The sequence below is a fragment of the Diorhabda carinulata genome, chromosome 5, assembly GCF_026250575.1.
Source record: "Diorhabda carinulata isolate Delta chromosome 5, icDioCari1.1, whole genome shotgun sequence".
Lineage (NCBI taxonomy): Eukaryota > Metazoa > Arthropoda > Insecta > Coleoptera > Chrysomelidae > Diorhabda > Diorhabda carinulata.
Genome location: NC_079464.1, coordinates 25,101,890 through 25,122,661, shown reverse-complemented (window position 1 = coordinate 25,122,661; position 20,772 = coordinate 25,101,890). Strand labels below are relative to the sequence as shown.

Below are 20,772 nucleotides of genomic sequence, written 5' to 3'. Positions count from 1 at the left end.
AGAAAATGTTATTGATTCATTTCGATTTTCTGACCAAGGTTAATGTATCAAGTATCTGTAAATAACTCAAATAGTACTAGTATGATAACATGTCAAACTTCATGATGACATTGTCAAATTTGACATATTCATATCAGTGTTGTCATATCTCGGAACTTAGTAGCAGCTCTCGTATTAAGCAAGCTTCTAATTTTTCTCTCTTAAACCCACCGTTGAGTGACCCTCCAATTTTTATTTCATTTTTTTCATGGTATATTCCTACATATACCAATTAAGTTTTCTACGTACATTTAATCTTCAGGTTTTTGTCAAAATATCAGTGTTTTGATTTCTCTCTTATGTCTTTTGAGTGATATATTGAAATATAATTTTTTTATCTACTCTCACAATCACTATTTGCTTCAAATTCCAACATAAACTCTATTTGCGGGATTATTATCATTGAATTATTAGAGAGTGCAACTTGACACCGATGTTTGTTTATAAATTCATAACCCATCTATTACATTTCACAGAATATATACGAATATTGATTCTAACAACATGAGTCCACAATTATGTTAGCGATGGCGTTCGGAAACCGTCTATGTAGATTTATTGCAAACTATTAAGTAATGCATATAGAAGGTATCTTTAGAGCAAGTTGAATTCGAAATACTATTAGAATTCAAAGAATCACCCCATTTTCAAAGTTATGAACCTATAAGCTTTCAAATCAAAAACAAAACTTGTAAAGCAGGGCATTCGCTTTCCAATTTGTAGTCCGATTTGTGGTAAAATTTTCTAAGTTGGATCCGATATATGAACGTAAGTGATGAAAGTTAACATGAGTGAAGCGGGAAAAAGCAAATCACAAAACGCACGTTAAATTTTCAGTCTTTTTCTGAGGTAGCTTGTCATAGTGCAAGACAACGTGCAAGAAATTGCATGCATGTTTTACAAAATTATTCCATTGATTCCTAACGTCAACTTTTATTTAATATTCTGTGACCGGTTTTAAAATTGAATATAAAGTAGCTGAATACGATGAACAAGAAAAACGTGATCAGTAAATAGCTGACAATAATAATATCTGCTGCTGCCTCGCTATTGGAGCCTGATGGACAAGTTTGTTGTTACGCCAAAAGTAACTAGACTCCTTTCAAGGATTACAACTTGCAAGTGATGGCACATTTTGCATTAAACAATCAGCTGAACTTCCTCTTTTTGATCAAGAAATATTGCGTCTTGCATGGCAGTGCACGTTGTATTGCATCATTTCAAGTTATTTGGTAGTTGAAAACGGCATTTCTTCCGAATTCTGATTAGATACTTTTCTGCTGTTCCAATAAAAATCTCCTCAGTTTGTTTTCTTACTATTTTCTGTATACCCTCCCTTTATAAATAAAATATTCTCATAACAATACAACGTGATAATAAAGTTACACGACTATATAAATAAAGGGAACAGTCTAATGTCATACAGCATATGAATGTTGTCGATAATTTACAGATATACATCGGACTACGTATTATTTGATATTTCTTGGAGTCTATCCATGGAAATACTAACAACTGGTAAATTTCCTAATTCAAATCATCAGTTAATTAGCACTACTAACCTCCCAAGTCTAAAATACGAACGATCGTATCGATCAAAATCTGTATTATGATGGCCATTGATAAGTCCGCTATTAAGCGTTTCTACTAATGACAGCGTTGCATGCAAATGAGAGATTAACTCAAAATTCATTGATAGATTAAAATACAAAAAGATGGATGAGAATATATATGGATTCTCAATCTTTTTTACTTTACATTTTTTTCTAATGTTTGATGCAGAGGGATCTGTAAGAGTTGGAAGTTAGAGGAAGAGAAATGATTTGACCTTAATTGAGAACATTTTGAAAATGGATAACCTTCATCCGAACGTCAATGGAATGTTAATTTTTTCCACTTTACGAGAAGTGAGTGTTTGATATTCCTTATACATTACCTTGTACTATAACCCCATAAATGTTATATGGAAATATCAATATCTGCAGAGAAAGATATAATCGATATAAAAATTATATTCAATATACCTTTTGAAATCTCATGTTCTTATTACGAAATAGTATTTAACTAGTTCAATAAAATATGGTTTTAAGTACCACGCCAATGGTAAGTTTGTATTTATTTAAATAAATAAATTCTAACCCTTGATGGCTGGTTATGGAAAATTGAAGGTACTATGGCTACTATGCAAAAAAATTATATGCTAAAAGATTCTCATATGTGTTCTCTGTTGAAATTATGGATTGTTTGAGCGGGCTTTGAACAAAAAAAATATAAATCACTAAGCACTACTCCACATATTCACCTCCTTATTACTCTTAAGAAACGGTGGCAATGTTTCCATTGAACAAAAAGACCTGAACAACTTAAACATCGTATGGTCCCATGTTTAGAGATAGAACACTAAACTAAGTATCGCTATCATCTTGTTCACGGAGAGCCCATTCAAATGCTCCACAAAATTTAATACAATTAATAATTATTGACTATATATGAGATTCAAGTACCTGGCTTGACTAGACGTGGCGGTAGTTGCTTGAAAAATATTAACGAGGCCGTACAACCTGCGAAGACCAGCAACGCGTTGGTCGATGAAATGAGAACAAAAGAACAATAAAAAAAATTGACTGAAAAGAGAGAACCGGCTCTAAAGAAGGCCGATACCGTTAGCTGGCTACCTCCAAAAAGTAAAAAACTATAATGGCGAGTATTATGCCAACTTATTGTAACGTTTAAACAAAGAACGTGTTGTTTCATGAAGACAATGCAGTCCACACATCCGTTATTGCAATGGCCAAAATTATTGAATTAACTTTTGAATAGCTATCTTATTCATCCTATTCGCCAGACTTAGCCACCTCTGATTCTTTTATGTTCTCAGACTTGAAAAGATGGATTAGTGATCAAAAATTGTGCAACAAAATAGAGGTGATGTTGGCAGTTCATGGCTATTTTGAGGTGCTTGACGATTCTCATTATAAAAAGGGTATTAAACTTATTCAACATCGCTGGAAGAAGTGTATAAAGCTAAAAAGAAATAAATATATTTATTACACTCATTCCACAAATGAAAGCAAACTAACAATATATTCTGTTTTATAAAGTTTGACGATACTTGGCGAAGAATAGAATGATCGTTATATTTTTTCAAAAATACGCTTTATTGCATAGATATTTGATTATTAAAAAACGTCAAGAATAATATAAATAGTGAAATTTGATTACCTTGCAGTTGTACTGTTCCATTGAGAAGTAAATTGTTGTAGAACTGTTCTATCGAATCAAAAACGAGAGTTTCTAGGCGATTGTAGCTGAGATCGAGATGTACAAGCGTGAACACACTTGTAAATAAACCTGCTGGAAATCTCGAGAGTCTATTATGTCCCATACTAAGAATTTTTAAGAATCTTAATCCATCAAAAGCTCTGTTAGAGATGAATTCTATGTAGTTGTGGTCCAAATAAAGCTCCTAAAACAATACGAAAATATTGAGAGATTAATATATATAATAACATATTTTTACAATTGATATTGAGAAAATATTTCTGAAATCAAACAATGTCAATTCTGTTGTGCAGATTCAAATCTGTTTGAAAAACAATTTTTCACAATTCATAGTAATTCATTCGTCGGATATCGTAGAGGGTTTTTAATTACAAAAGAGATGGATACTTCGAACTATACTATATAACTATACCACTGATTTCCTGAACAAGTAGAATTTTTGTATGAGGATAGATAATTATTGTAACATATCACTTTTGCAATGATTCCAGTGTTACGAGGGTTGTTACTTAAGTTTTAAGATATGGCAATACTGAATATGTCAAATAGGACATTGTCATAATGAAGTTTGACATTTTAATTCGTGTACTCATAAGAGTGCTATTTGAGTTCCTTACAGATTCTTGAAACATTCATCTTGATGAAAAAGTCGAATTAAATTGCATAAAATTTTCATGCGATGATTTTCTATGATTTTTGACGTGGATTAAACCAACAGCTTTCTGTCGATCAACTAGCTTCGACTTTTAGTAGCTCTCTGGCTACCGGATTTCGCTGGTTTTTCGAATTCAATCGTGGTCGCACTTCGTTACAGGATGAATTTCGTGAAGGTTGCTTGAAATTGGCTGATGTACCAGAAAACATCGATGTTGTGCATATATATATATATATATATATATATATATATATATATATATATATATATATATATATATATATATATATATTTGATATTGCAATAATCATCATGTGACATACCGTGAGATTGAGCTATATTTGGGCATTGGTTTCACTAGCATACATTCAATATTGCATAAATATTAGGTTGCTAAAAAGATTTGTTCGCATTTTATACCGCATAATCTGATAATTGAACTAGAAAAATACTTCGTAGATATAATTTATATGGCAGAACAATGTTTGCCGTGTCAGCTAGTCGCTAATATAAAATGAAAGCACAACTTATCCTAAGAACAAAATTGGGATGATTAATTGTGATAACACATTCAAACGTTGTAATAGTACTGAGAAAATTTGCTAGTTTCTGACTCACCTCAATATCCCATAGCTCCAGGAAAACCGACGAAGTTAGGCCAATGATTTTATTCGTACTCAAATCTATCACTTTTAACTTTGATAAACCGAAAAAAGTCAAATTGTTTATATCGCACAAAAAATTTTCTGATAAATCCAATTCCAAGACACTACTCAAACCGGCGAACGCCTTATCCTCTATTTTACTCATATTGTTCTTGTTCAAACGTACGTACTTCAGTTGCGGTAAGTTCAAAAAAACAGCAGAATGTATGAAATTTATTCTGTTTTCACTTAAATCCAATTCTTCTAGCGACAACAGATTAGATATAGAGAATTGCTCTAGGTAGTTGATCTGATTTTTTGATAGAATAAGTTTTTGTAATGATGTTGAATTTCCAAATGCAAATCTCTCAATTGTATCTATTGAACCAAAATTTATGGTTAGATTTCTCAAAAACAGCATTTTAGAGGAGAAATCGAAAGGTATACTGCTCAAATCGCCATTTTTACTGGAAATAACATTAAACTCCGCAAGATAAGGTTGACTTTCCACCAGTAACTTCCACATAAAACTGTCTCTAGTGACTTTTCCGAATATCCAGCATTCAGCAGAAGAGATCTGATGGTAGATGTCTTTTGTACAAAAACACCGGATATTGTCATTGTGTGTTGGCTCTAGATTACATATGTTAGTTGGAACAGTGTCTAGTTTGCCTTTACGCAAACGAAGCTCTTTAAGAGAAGCTTCACTTATCCATAAAACTGCCAGAACCGTAGCCAGCTTCATATTGGTAACCTGTAACAAATAACCGTTATTATAAGGGGTATTTTTTACACAGGTTTGAATTATAATATAACATAAGAATATACTCTCAAAAGACATTGATATTAAGAAATTTTTCGCAAGATATGTCTTAGTTGTGAATAACCTATCGAATGATTCTATACATAACCTCAAAGAAATTGATCCAAAGGAGTTAAATCGCACGATATTGGTGGTTAATTGTTAATTGAGGTATGATAAAATACTTAACAATGTCCTTATACTATTTCCTACTGACTATCTGTTTTAAAAATATAAGGACCAATGAATCCGTTTACCGATAAAGCGCATCAAACAGTAATTTTCTATGGATGTTATGGTGTTTCGATGGAAGCATGTGGTTAAACTTCACGCTAAATGTGACAAGTATGCTCATTCACGTATTCATTCAACCGAAATGGAGCTTCACCTCATGATGAAATTTTAAATGGGAAATCGATATAATTTTGTGCTTCAGCACATTTGTCGACCGGCGGCGCCTACAATGGTCATTCAACATCAACTCTTACACAAGTGGATTTTTGAAACTTTTTAAGTTAAGATCCTTTCGTCAAAGTAGTAGAATATAACTTCAGCTGCTGGGAATGGCGAATTTTTTCGTTTGGATTCACAGTGCTAATTGTACGGAGTATCATGGAATGCGCATTAACAGTAAATTTGTCATAATCTGATCTTATGTGACATTCGTTGTGAGTATTGATATTTTTATCCGATTAAATATAAAAATAAAACCACGTTGTTATTGAATATAATATAATATAATATCTCAAGAGAAAATATTTTCTCCGTAATTATTTGAAGTGAATTTACCGAATATACAGTTATGACATCAATTCACAAAAAAGAAAAACGTGCTTTCAAACATAAATCAGATTATGAGTTCTCAATAGATACATTGGAATTTACATAAATGAGGTACATGGTGACTGAGATAAATGGTGGAATCAATAAATATTCTGTTATTCGAGGGAATTTTGTTATGAAAAATTTTATTATCAAGTTACAAAGATGAAACTCTCTTCAGTTTCTCTTGTTAGTCTTCCTCACACATTACAAACTTCTGGCAACCCTGTGGAAGCTTTCGGTTGCCTATTTCTGGGCTTATTATGTAAGCATTCGCGCATTGCTTTAGAATCGCATTCCGCCAAGTGCTTCTTTCAATAAACCAAATATATTAAATTTGTATGATGACAAATCGGGTATTTAAGAAGGGTATTATAGTGTTTCTCAACCCAATTCGTTCAACATTTCCATCGTAAGCTGAGCTGTATGCGGTCTGATGTTATCTTGCACCAATATCGCACTACGGATTGAAATATTTGATCAGTAGACAGGTTTCACCGTGTTTATTAGGAGTTATTATGATAACGCGCGGTCGCAGTTCGTTGTCCAGTGAAAAAATCAAGTTCATAGTTCATGTCCTAAAACACGGTATAGGGCACCTCCACCGCTGACAGTGTAACCTTCGTTTTAACAGGCGCGCCTTGGTCTATAGACGTACCTTTTTGGAATATAGTGGTGAAGCCAAGTCTCGTCTGTGGTGAATATTCGAGTATAGTACTGGGTCTGTCTCCCAAAATAAGTTTGTCTACAGCGCTGACGTTCTCATCGGGGCGTACAGATAATTGCTAAGACTAGCAATAAATTTTCACTGGAAAACAAGAAGCTGGCAACGTATTCTGACGAGGAATCGAGGGAACTCATCAAGTCCATCAGAGAGGATTACGGGAAAAATGAGGCACAAAACCACACACCAGAAAAAAAAATACAATAGTGCAAAAATACGAAAAATCAGAAAGAATGTTTCTTCCTAATTCTAGTCAACCCAAAAGAAGCCAACCCCGAAACGGTTACTCTGGATTTTATAAGCAAGCACAGCTATAAAAAAGGCGAAGGACCACTCGGATTAGATCTTTTCTTGCCGAAGAAGTCTGGAAAGGGTTTACCCGACCGAGGTAGCGAAAGGATAACTTTTAACAAAAAAAAAGATAAGACTTTCCAAAATCTCCCATGAAACTCTAAGGAGAGAAAGGAGTCTACGCGCGAAATTGTGGCGTTAATGAGGAGAAGGACCTGTCGAAATGATAGGAGGTGATGGAATGTTCTTCGACGGATTTCTCACGCACCCGTGTGTATGTTACGCGATCCCGGCTGATCTCTACGCTTCGTAACTGACCAGTCTAACATCTAGTGCAGCCATTTTCAAGATACTGAATTTTTCACGCGTTTATTCAAAAATTCCTATCTAATACATCTGTCAACTTCCTTAATTGACGATGATGGTCAATTTTAAGAATCTTAAGAGGTCATTTAGCTGGGATGGTGAACTTTTTTGAAGGAATTTTCAACGAAAAAACATTTCTCGAATTATTAGACGAGCCTATGGATGTGGCTGCCACATGTATAATCGAAAATAATAATAGGCACTCGAAAATGTCGTATCTCCACATTACAATAGGCTTCAATGTGATATCTTGGTTAACGATTTTGTGGGCAACAAATATCTTGCTACTGTATCAATTTTTATACCACTGATTAAATTAGATATTCAAATTGCTCTCTATACATTTCCACATAATCATAAAGTGGCATTTGCAACAGTCGACGATTCAAAGCATTTCAAAGCTTATTAAATTTCTTCTTAGTTCTTACAACAAAGCGAGTTCGGTTATATTGAAGGCGTTCTTAAGGATAGGCGAAAAGCTGAAAAATAATTGTGATTTGCTCATTAAAATTTGCTTATTATTGTTGTAATGTATACACATATTTCACGATTAATAATAAAATTGTTTGCGAAAAAGTTCCTCCTGGTGGAGCTGTATATCTACTGGTTAGCGTATTCGAAACATTTGATTTGAAAATTATAAAGTAATAACGGATGTTCGTAAAAAATAATTGAACAGAAAAATACCAGAAGGAATTAAGAATAAAGATTCATCCATAAGTTGATTGAAGTGTTTTATATTATTTCTTCAAATTCTTGACGTGATTTACATCTGTTCCTTGAAATTTTTTTTCTCAAGATATGACCAAACTGTGTAGTCCAAAGGATTAAATCACATGACCCAGCAGGCCAATGAATCGGAGCTTCTGCGTCTCTACCAATCCATCGATTCGGAAAATGATTACTCAACCAATTACGGCCCCTTCTACCAAAAGGCAGTGGAGCTCCATTGTGCATAAAAATCTCTGCTCGCTTAACGTTAAATCTTCTAATATTACGAATTAGTGATTTTAAAAAGAATCCATTTTCCAGGTATAATGGAATGGATCAATTAATTTATTACCTAAAGCTGATGCCCCAACAATAACTTCCAAGGTGGCCTCAGCCGTAAAAATACATTTTGAAAAATTTTTATTGGGGGCTGTCCTTTTTTGTACTGTTTGACAAAATTCCATTTCCAGTTCTGATAAATCGTCTCACTTGTGGACTTGTCTATAATTGTACTTGAAGAGGACGTATTTGTCTTACCATATTCGTTGCGCACAATGTTTCAATTTGCTTTGACTAACTAAATTTGGAATAATATTTTTTAATAATGGTTCCTGTTGTTATGGTCCAACAGAACTCACTATTTTCTACTAAGAAACTTTTTCTGCATAGTGGAAAATAGCTACACACGAGTTTCCTAAGCATTCCTAAGATTGATAACATTTCAGTGTATGCAGTATTTCGGAAAATTTTAATGAAAAATATCTAATTTTATATATAAGAAGGTTCCAAAAATCTGATCCTTAATTTATCGTTATGAATAAATGAGACTTTTCCATGACTAACTTGGAAACGTCGAGATTAATAGATTATTGTGAAACGTTACAAAAAAAAAGAGAACCCTCAACCCCAATTTTTCACATGAGTCGGTTTTATTTATCATATAAAAATACATTGACGCCTTTTTATTAAATAACATCACCATTGACGAAGTGGATTCTGTAAAATTCTTAGGGCTTGTTGTGGATAATTCCTTAAATTGGGAGTTATATATTGCCATCTTATCTAAATAATTGAGTTCCTCCTGCTTTGCGCAGAAATCAGTTTCCAAAGAACTCAACTTATTCACCTCCTTAACTGTTTATTATACCCGATATGCCCATGCCTTCTGGGGTACGTGTAGTGCAACTCAATTCAAGCGAATCTTCAAACTACAAAAGAGAGCTGTTAGATATTTACTCGGACTGAACAGCAAGGCTCACTGCAAGGACTTTGTCTTCGAATCCATTTGCCTAATTCCCAAGTATACTCCACCAATTTCAGAAAGGTCGTTGCATGGCTATCCACTTAGGAACGCGGAGCACGACGGAATTAGTTGAGGGCTCAATATTTTACAATGCAAAAATCACTTGCCAAATGAAATCAAATCGAACTTCATAATTTTCAAATCAAAAATTAGTATACCTAACCAAGATTATCTTTCTAATGTGAAATTGAATGATATTCAGGTACAATACAATGGAAATTTTGATTGATATATCCAGCCCTAAAAAAAGTTATTTTCAATATTACTTGGTACGAACCGTGTACCAAAATATATTCGCATAAAATCTCATCACAATGTTGACAATAGTGTAATAAAAAATGTGAATTTTTATTTTCAATGCCGTATATCCTGAATATGGATTCCTTACAAAGCACACTCCAATAATTTTTCAGTTTTCTACCTATCCACAGACGAGGTTTTTTTTTTGAGCACCCTGTTTAATACCGATACCGCTTTGTTGGTGACGATGAAATGTAACAAGTGCTGAAATTTTTTGAAACGTTCGACTTAATTTCGAATGTACGATTGTATGAAAATGTATATATAACATCGTGAACATCCAATAATTCATTAATTTAGTTCGAATTAATGATATTTTCTGTAAAATAACTTCCAATTTAGTTGATTAGTATGACACAACCTATAATTATCATTTCTACAATCATTATTTCTACAATATTTGTTGAAATTTATTTTAAATGTGGCATAAAAATTGACTTTCACAAAATTACACTTGTATTTGCTGAAAAAATGTTTTCTGTAGTTTACTCTGAATATGTAAATTAGTGACAAAACAGTGCTTAAAGAATAAAACTATTTAATGAGTCAACGCGAATATATTGGCTTTTACCTAATAGCTGTTACAGATATTGTAGATTATAGAACTAAATAAATGAGGGAAGAACAGCATAAAACACAAAAGAAAATGTTATAAAAATATCCTGATTAGCGATAAAAGATAAAAAAAACGGAAGGCCCTCTCCTCTAGGTTCTGCTTATAAAGATAATCCCCAATGTCTTTAATGTAATGTAATGCACTTTAGGTCCACCATAAACCCAGAGGTAAAAAAGAGAATGGAGTTTGGTGATTTGAGTTATGGCGCAATATGAGCAGAGCTCTCTCTACTCCAGGGTGAAGCTCAAAATAATATTCCATTATATTATTAGTATAATGCTCTGTACGTAGACATCTTTCGAACATGTTTGTACAAACAGAGAATGACTTTCATTTCTAGAACAGTTTGGAAGGAATTTCAGCTTCATTCAGTTTTTCGTCTGTTATATCATTAACATTATTTATTTACACAAAAATTGATCAATACACATTAGGTAAATTACAACGTTACGTAGGTGGTCGATTGGTAGCACTGATTCATGTTTAACAGTTGACTTTGGAAATATTATTTGACTTTAAAAGTCTGCTTAAGTCATCTAGCCAAGCTACAAGAGAAACTTCAGCAATAGCCAAACACGTTTGCATCAGAGAATTTATAAAAAGGGCTATAAACACCTTTCAACCATCGCCAGGAGTGGACGGAATCCTTCCAGACCTTCTTCGAAGAAGACAGGAAGAAATCCTGCCATACTTGATTAGTCTGGAGTACACACCAGAGATTGTAGAGGTAATTGTGTATGAATTCAAACACTCTGAAAGCCTCTGCAACACGCCTAGCATTTTCTTAGTAAAAATAAAGGCAATTTAAAAATTTGTCTAGTTCAATCTGGAGGGGAATTATCGCAAACATAACATCATCATCCTGTCCGATAGCCAAGACGCCATTGCAGCTCTAAGCTCCAATATCATAAGATCTAATCTAGTTCGAGAACTGAACAAGCAAATAAAACAGGCAAAAAGAATAAAGTTCCCCTGAAATGGGAACCATGACACACCGGAGTGTAGGGCAACAAAATATCTGATAGACTCGCTAAAGTAGGGGCAGACAAACCCTTCATAGGACCTGAACGTTTTTGTGGTATCGGCTACAGAACAATATAGGAAGCATTGGAAAGGAATATAAGGAAGATGAATAGGGGAGAAACTAACCATTGGAACAACCTATAAGAACTGATACAGGCAAAGACTTCCTGGGAAACTAACCAGCTAAATGTATCAGCATAAGTAAAAGCGACCTACGAATACTAACAGAAGTCCTATCGGGGGACTATCGCCTCAATGGACATCTTGAGATGCTAGATTCTATTATTATAAAAATATGTTATAAAAACTTGGAAACCTATTTATTACAATTCATAGAGGATATAAAAAAGGAATCTTGGTTCGCTTTAAGCAAGTACATAATATGATTAGCGAATCTTCTCCGTGACGGAATCATTAAGGGAACAAATCAATGTTACCAAAATTCTAAGTGAGGTGGAAGACTGTGAAAAATGATAAATTACCTAATCTTTCGGCATAATCACCAATAAATGGTACAAAGATGTTTTCCAAACTACCGTAGCAACTGGATCTGGAGTATTTGGGGCACTGCCAGACTCATTTCCGAGCATCTTACAGGCAAAAATAATCAGAAATGTGATACCTTAACTAGTTCTGACAGACGGAAACGAAAGAAATAAAGAAGCTAATAAATACGGCAAGGGCACGAACATCTTTCATACGTCCAGAGCCTTTCTGCAGTATGGGAATGAATGAAAAAACCATTTGGATCTTAGTAAATCCTAACTACACCTCCTCATTTACGGATCAACTTCCTCCCTGACAAACGGCGTGGCTAACGAAGTTGTTGAACGCGGTATACTGTTTCAGTCTGAATTTTGTTTGAAAGAGCGCCGTGTGTATAGGTCCTTATAGTTATTTTTGGTCAAATTCACGGTTATGTACGGAATGTAGTACCTAAAGTGGTGAGATATTTCTATCTGAATGAGTAACAGCTAAAATTCCGGTAACGTTTTCTGTTGTATTTAGAATATCATATATTTGAATCTTGGATGAGTTTAACAAGAATTAATATCACTTAAGACGATATTGAAAACATATTACAATATTTAAGAGAGAATGAAGGAATTATATAAATGACATTATTAATAAAAAATAAAAAATCATTTCGACGAATTTTGTTAAAATACATAACTTTTTACCCTATTCGTAAAATGATGACTAGGTCATCCGAAACGACAGTTTTGTGTCTTTAGCTCCCTTCATCATGCATCATCATTACGGCTAACTTTGAACTTTCGACACCATTCAAGCACAACACCATCACTCTTGAAGTTCTCCCCATACATACATTCTCCGATGGAATTCTGCAGCACTATGATCTTCAGCTTGTAGAAAACGAATCACACTTCACAATCCACACTTGACGGGAGCATCAATAATAGCTGACATGTTTAAGTGGCTGTAGCATAACGCCGACTGACGCCTAAATATCAATAATGGCGGAGTGTGTAGTTGCCTACAGAGCATGCCCGTTTTCTTTTATCCGCGTAGCATCTGCACGGAGCGATCGGAGGTTGCAAAAAACATGGACCTTGTATCATGCAAAACTTGTATTATTTTAACTTTGAATTTGTATATATAATTGAACTCATCCGCAAAACTTATTCCCAAAAAAAGATAAACTGATACCCTATAATTTGGTAATCTTCATAGCAATTATAAAAACTGCTCCTTCAAAATTATTTATACTACATTTGTTTTGAATAGGAATAATATTTCGTCTGTTTAATTATCCTCGAAATCTAGTAGTCCATTTGAAATATCTCACCGTACGTTCGAAATCAAATAATTTTTATGATTATTTTCTCTTTTGGACCATGTGGCTGGACTTGTGACAAGTAGCGATGATTTTAGGTGAGGTATACGAGTATGACGGTTGTCAATAAAAATGTTTTGTGACCTCAATCTAAATTAGGACTGTCCGAAAGATTTTTTCAATAAAGTTACACTTTTCTATATTTCTTATTGAAAGGAAATACAGAAAAATGTGTCAAACAAAAGTAATATATCTTCACCACTAACTCGAATTTTATGTCCAATCAGTGGATATATTGAGAAAAACTAAGTCTTAGGTTTACGCGACCTGTGAGCTCAAATAGGACAGCATATTTATACGTTGAGAATCATAATTTCGTCCAACCAACTTTTCGGATGTTGTGCTAGAAGAAACTTTGTGTGATATATTCGGGCCATTCGCAGAATTTACCCTAAAAAGGTCTATTTCCACCGCAAGTGAACATATTTTGTAATTCTAAAGCATATTTCGATAGAGAATGTGTCGTGCCATTACAACATTATCTTGCAAATATTCCCACTAATATGACGTAAATACCTCGGATTTTAACATAGAATAAACTATCTCGTTATATCCATGAATATATTTGTTAACTTTTTTTTTGTAACTTTTTGTTAGAATATATATGAAATCAACACTCACAATCAAAATTGTTTTCGTTATGTGATACAAGATTTCCATTTTCGTGCTTAAACCAATTACTATTTCTCTTGCCATGTCTAAACAGAAATTCCCTTTCAAAGTCTGCTCAAAACTTTAACGTTTTTTGATATCTTCCTAACTACTTTTGAAATTTCATGGTAGAGGTTTTAGCTAAAAATACATGTTTCGAGGAAATTTTAATTATAGTCTACTGTGAACACTTCAAAATAAGGTCAGACAATGAAGCACTAGTTCCATTTCATTTTTACGGAGAAACTTGAACTTTTATTGATTTAACTAACAATAATACAATGCAAGTATATTTGAGGTACATACAAAGCTTGTGATTTGAATGCATCAACCGCTTCTTCAGGTGTAGAAAAACGTTGATTTGGCAATTTTTTTTTTGATATTTTCGTTTGAGCTAATGTGTGAAAGCTCATATTGTTTTGGCGAAAAAACATTCATCTTATGCGATTGGTTTTCCTAATTTTTTCGAACAGTTCTGGCAAAAAAATATACTGGTGTACCATACAGAATTCATCGTGCTACGTTGCTCCAATGAATCGATGTGGACAAGTCCTGTTTTCGAAAAAACAGGTAACCATTTGCTTCGAAATGCTTTGTGCATAAATAACTTTTGTTCGATTTGGCTTTTCTTGAGCGACCCATATCGTCGACTTTTGTTTAGTTTCGTGTTCATATGCTTAGATCCATAATTCGTCGCCTGTCACGATCCTATAGAGATCTTTTAAATATTTGAATGTATTTAAGTGGAATTAATGCCGAAGTATGCCACAATCTTACAGTATGTCACAGACGATCTTGCAATATCAGTTTACGCACAGCAACGATGCTTACTAGCACAACAGCCGTAATTCATCCAAGTGGAATCACCATGGAATTCGGAAAACCGGTGACACGGTGACTCGAGATGGTGCTTCATCACCTCCATCACCATTGGTTAAATTCATTTCGAGTCAAGTCACAGAAAATTTTCGCACGAAAATATTCCCGATTTAATTCCATTTTTTGAACAAGATGAATATTTCACATTTCACATCAGTGTTGGCCTTAGCCAGTTGTCTTTATTAACTTAAACTTTGATTCACTCTAACTGCTCGTTTTGTGCCAGCAAACATTTGTATATGGATACTCAGATCTTCAAGGAACCCGAGTATCTATTGTGTTTTTGTTTTAATGTGAAGTTATCTATTATGGATAAGATATTGGAACAAAACTATGTATAGTTACTCAAAATTCTGCCAGGCCTGACTGAATATAAAATGGCCGAGATCAAATTACCTAGAGTTCAGCCAGGCTTGGATGAATATGAGATGGCCGGGGTTAAGTGAGCCAGACTTCAACTAGGCTTGAACCATTATTGGTTTGCCAAGGCTGGGTTTCCAAGCGTTGGCCCAAGCTAAGCCCTGTCGTTCAAGTCTGGAGGCTTCTATATGGGCATGTCACAGAATCAATGACTAAGATATATTTTTTATGACAATTGGCATATTGAAATGGCGGCTCAACTTACCTGATTGAATGAAATGAACACCTCGTATGCGTAACCTCATCTTGTAATCTCTATCCCGAAATAATTCACGTAATGAATACTTATAATATTTATATATAAATACACGTAATTTTTTCACTCATACGCTTGAAATGTAAGTTAGAAATTGCCGAAAATAACAAATATTAGAGGCATAAAAAAGTTTTCTCTAAATAGGTTTTTCCGAAATTCAACTATAGATAGATATTTTTCACATTTATATCATTTGGACTCTGCTACATAATTACTATAGAGAGAAGCCGATAAATAAAAATGCTAAGAGAAAATTTATTCTAACATTCATTCCACATTCTCAGATAAAAAAAGATTGTAAATATACATAGGATACTCGAGTCTCAATTCCAAGATATCAGTTTCAAAATATCAGCTCCAAGTGAATAGACTGCTAACACTATGTACAGACAAATACTGCTAAGATGAGGAGAAAAGTATGGTGGCTTAGATAATAGCAATCTTGGATAGATGCTTTATCGATATTTATCTATAGGTCGAAGTAATAACTGAAAAACCGGAAAACTTATGTTTACAAGGCACTACTTTGGTTATTAGTAGTCTATCAACTGCTTACAAATCTTACCAATTCAAAATATTAGTCTGCGGATACCCCTATGTATTGGTCGTAATCGTGCAGGGTAAGAACGACAATTAACGCAGTTCCATTTACTAGGAGAAACAAGTATGTTCCAAATCTCCCCAGAAACAACGAAGTCGAAGTAGCTCTTTGGTTACCTTCGAACGTATAGCGACATATAGTACAATAAGACACGGATTGTTTCATACAATTGTTGCTGAACCGTCACCTATAGGATCATGCAGCATAAAACACAAAACTATTAACTGTATGTTTAAATCCGATATGGGGCTACGCATCTTTCATATGATGACAAGTAAAATGGGAATTAAAGTTATACAAAAAACAAAACATGAAGCTAGGCGATCTGACTGGGTTTCTAAGCATACTAAAAAAATATAAATGATATAATCATGCCATGTCTCCCAGGGAACTCATGCCAATTCAGAAATTGCACTCTAAATAGGCTCATTGGTCACATTCACACATACAGTTCTAGATTGGATAATGAATCAGTAGGAGCAGAAATATTTGGTACAAGAACCAAACTCGCTATATCAATGGGCTCTAACCTTCCATCTAATAAACGGATAGACACGAAACTGATTGCGCACAACGCAGTTACCGGAATGGAACGAAACAAGATTATCGAATTATCTGAATTTTCAAATACTGTATTCAGGAAGTGGAATAGCAATAAAGAATACAATTGAATTTAATTCTCGATTGAATTTAGAGTTTCTTATATTCCAATAAACACATCTCAATATTTTTCAATTTTGAACCATATTATCCTTCAACTAATAGTTTTTACTCATCTTAAGCCGACCTTCTCAACAATTTCTCATTTTGGATTAAGTACAAGAATGATTGAACGGGATTATAATTGCTCTACTGATATATGAAACTGAGGTTTGTCGTAAGTACAAAGTCACCTTTCAAAAGCTTATTACCACGAAAAACATTTTTAATCTTGAAGGGAAGAACGAAAGGACTGACTTTGGATATTAATATTTCTTGTACTCGATGAGTACAATTTGGTAACTTATTCAACAATACATATACATTACAATCTAAGAAACATTATCAGTACATGCAAACATTCGTGTTTAAGAGCAATTCACATAGAAATCTGAACTTATTGTATCATTTAATATAAATATTCTTTGTGTCGCAGAAGTAATAAACTTTTTATTATTTAGCTAAACCTTATTTTCTCTCACGTAGAGCCCCAACTAAAATGGATGAAAATTATATTCCATATAAAAAATTAAAAAAAAGCAGTTACAGAATATAGTATTTAGTAATTCATCTGGAGGAGTAGCAATAGTGTAAAACCTATAGGAAACGAGTTATTTGCGAAAAATGTGCAAAAAAATCGATTTTTTAGACTATTTGTGAGTTTTGAGAAGAGTTTTAGGATGTCAAATAAACAAGTTTGAACGACTTCATAGCTAGGTATCTCGATTTTCTTAAGTGAACTACTTCAAAGGCCTGGACTATAGAGCTCAGGGGAGAGGAAGGAGTCTATGCGCGAAAGAGCGTCGCGAATGAGGATGAGGAACTGTCGAAATGACAAGGGTTTGGTGAAATGTTCTCATCCACTCGCGAATTGATTTTACAAGTACACCATACGTTTGTTCAGCTTTCCAATATATTTTAGATTTTTATTAAGCGAAATATAAAAGAATGACAATCAGACGAAACTGGGATGCTGATTTCATCGTCATTAACATGACGTTTTAAAAATTACATGAGCATACGAAAAGATTATGATTTACCGATATCGATATCACAAGATAATTATAGAGAGACTTTGACTTTGGGAGATCTCGCATTAAAAAAATAATCGTCATTTCAGTTACCCATAATATATGCATATATTTACGAACTACTGTTAGAAAAACTAGCGCCCTTTATGAGAATCAGATATAACAACAAATTTATTGGATGTATCAACTACCAAAACATATTCGCATTGAAATTCAAAACAATGTTGCCAGTAATTGCGGCAAAATCGTAAAAAATGTGTATTCTACTAGAGAAGGAATCACCTTATTTTGAAATACCCTTGTATGTATGCGTGAATTTTTATTTGAACTCAAATACTTTCACTATTACTTTCAACAAAAGTTGACTTGTCTAGTTGAAGTCAAAATTCTCGCGAACGCTCAGTTTCTCTGTCTTAGAAACACACTTACACTTACTTGTAGATCTAGTGTGTAATGAAGTGAGTCAGTCAGAGTCCCTCTAGACTCTAATGAAATTATGCTCAATATTGTAAAAAATCCCATGTAATATTTCCAAATTCACAGAATGTCGATTTGATGAAAATTTTGTTCGAAAAATTTCGCGGAAAATATGTGATTCACGTTTAATTGAAAATTGTTCATTAAACATGGAGAGACTGGTAAATTATATTTCTACTCCGAGGTAAAATATGCGTGGTTCGAATCTATTATAAAATAGTTGATTAATTGGTTCGAACTTCCTTGCATTATTAAAATACACGGTAACTTCATTTCATGTTATGTATCCAATATCAATATATTTGATAAAACTTGGACTAATAATCTGATATAATCATTGAATCTAAATAATCCTTTTGAAACATAATAATATTTATTTATTGAGAGTAGATTATAGGAGATAAAAAGTAAGGATACTTTCAGGATTCGGGATTTCTAGACTCATACCTTGAAAGGAAGAAAGGTAGAAAGGCATCAGGATTGAGCTAAGGTACATTGTGGTTATTTCTTTTTCTTTGATTAATAGAGGTTTTCAGGTAATTTGTATCAATTACAATTACTTACACAGGATATTCATAGTATTTTGCCTATTTTTTATTAAATTTCCTGAGAAAATTATCTAAAATCCACTTGATCGATAAAGAATTTTTCTTAAATTTATAATTATTTTCTGTTGAGGGAATAAACGAATAAAATATGATTTCTACAGTAATCAAGCTACGAAGTTTGAATGTATCACTTTAATTTGGAAAAAATCTTTTGTCCAGAATTATTTGGAATCTTTTCTTTATACGGAAGTGGAATATAATTTGGTTTCTTTAAAATTATTATTCCATTTCTAGAGGTGAAAATGTTAATAAAAATGCGTGTTTTTGGTGTTATGAATTCAATGTAGGTATGAATGTACGTACATAATGTATAGCGTCCAAAAAAAAACAATACGGTAAAGTTTATGACTTAAACTAATCAGTTATGTTTGTTTGTACTTGATTGTTAGGTGCTGAAACCTGTTTCTCGATGGAATAAATTTCATCAAAAATATTGAAATTATCAATATTTCGAAATACTTTTGTTTCTAAAGTTTCGATTGCCTTCTTCTTCTTGCTCTGTATCCAAAGAAGAATACATAGCAACTATGTTATCATCATTGAGCTCCTCAGAAATGAGTACATTATTACGAAATCCTGAAAAGTCGCCTGCTGCTCATTTAAGTCATTCCTACATGTGGTAAATATTCTATCCCATTCTGGAAACGTTGCACAGATCTTCAGCTCCTCTTGTAGGTTCTCAGGTTCAGATACATTCGTCACATTGAATCCAGCTTTTTTGAAGCAATGATTAATTGTGGTTTTGCTAAAACAAAGCTTTTCTTGTAAATGTCATTGACTGGAGGATGTTGATTTCTGGGTTTGCATCCTCTTAATAGATTGAGGAACATACTGAACTTCCTTCCTGTAGTGAACCTTAAAGTTGTTGATAATACTCTGATCCATGGGCTGCAATTAACTTCAGGTATTGGATCGTTTTCGGGCTTTCATATCAGCGTTCACTTTTTTCAACCAATCTGCAAATAATTCAGAAGTAATCCAGGCCTTTTTATTGTTTTGATAATTAACAGGCCAAGTTTTAATACCTTGAAGCATCTTGGGCTCTTAGATTTTCCAATTAAAAGAAGTGGCAGTTTTTCAGTTCCAGACATATTCGCATGTACAAGTCCAGTGACCCGATCTTTACTCGATTTACCACCATGGCAAGGCTGACCTTTGAACGTGAATGTTCAATCCGGTAGACACTTGTAGAATAAGCCCGCTTTATCGGCGTTGAATACATAATCGTGTATTGAAGCTGGAAGGTTATTGATCCAGTCTTTACATTCGTTATTGTCCACATAAATGCTCTCACAACAAACATTTTTGTATGCGATATCGTTTCTTCTCTTAAATCCCTCCAACCACCCATTACTGATACTTACCTGCAAATTTTTGAGCTTTCTCTTCAATCATTGGTCCGCTTATTGGAATGTTATTATTCTGTACCTGCTTTATCCATGTATAGAGACACTTTTCAACTTCAGGATACTCTGCTGCTCGTATTTGATTGAGTTTTCCTTTTCCATCAATACACTGAGACCAAATTTTTTCGTTGTTATTAATAATTCTACACAGGGTTGATTTTGGTATGTTATTCTCCCTACACAGTTCATCGCGCTACTTTCCACATTCATAATCTAATAAAAGTTGTAGTTTTACAGATACTGATAACTTTTTCTTTTTACGTTTGAACATTTTGTACACTTGTTCATAGGTCAAAACCTGAGATAGT

The 20,772-nt window shown here is 33.6% G+C and overlaps 1 protein-coding gene across 4 annotated transcripts in view; it reads right to left on the bottom strand.

Moving 5' to 3' along the window:
• LOC130894010 (connectin-like) overlaps positions 1 to 20,772 on the bottom strand; it is a 395,417-nt gene that overhangs the window by 51,943 nt on the left and 322,702 nt on the right. For all 4 annotated transcript variants that reach the window (XM_057800512.1, XM_057800514.1, XM_057800515.1 and 1 more), the window contains 2 exons: positions 4,595 to 5,374; positions 3,262 to 3,505 (listed from right to left, as the gene is read on the bottom strand). In XM_057800512.1, coding sequence (XP_057656495.1) covers positions 3,262 to 3,505; positions 4,595 to 5,374 — 1,024 coding nt within the window. The remainder of the gene's footprint in view (positions 1 to 3,261; positions 3,506 to 4,594; positions 5,375 to 20,772) is intronic.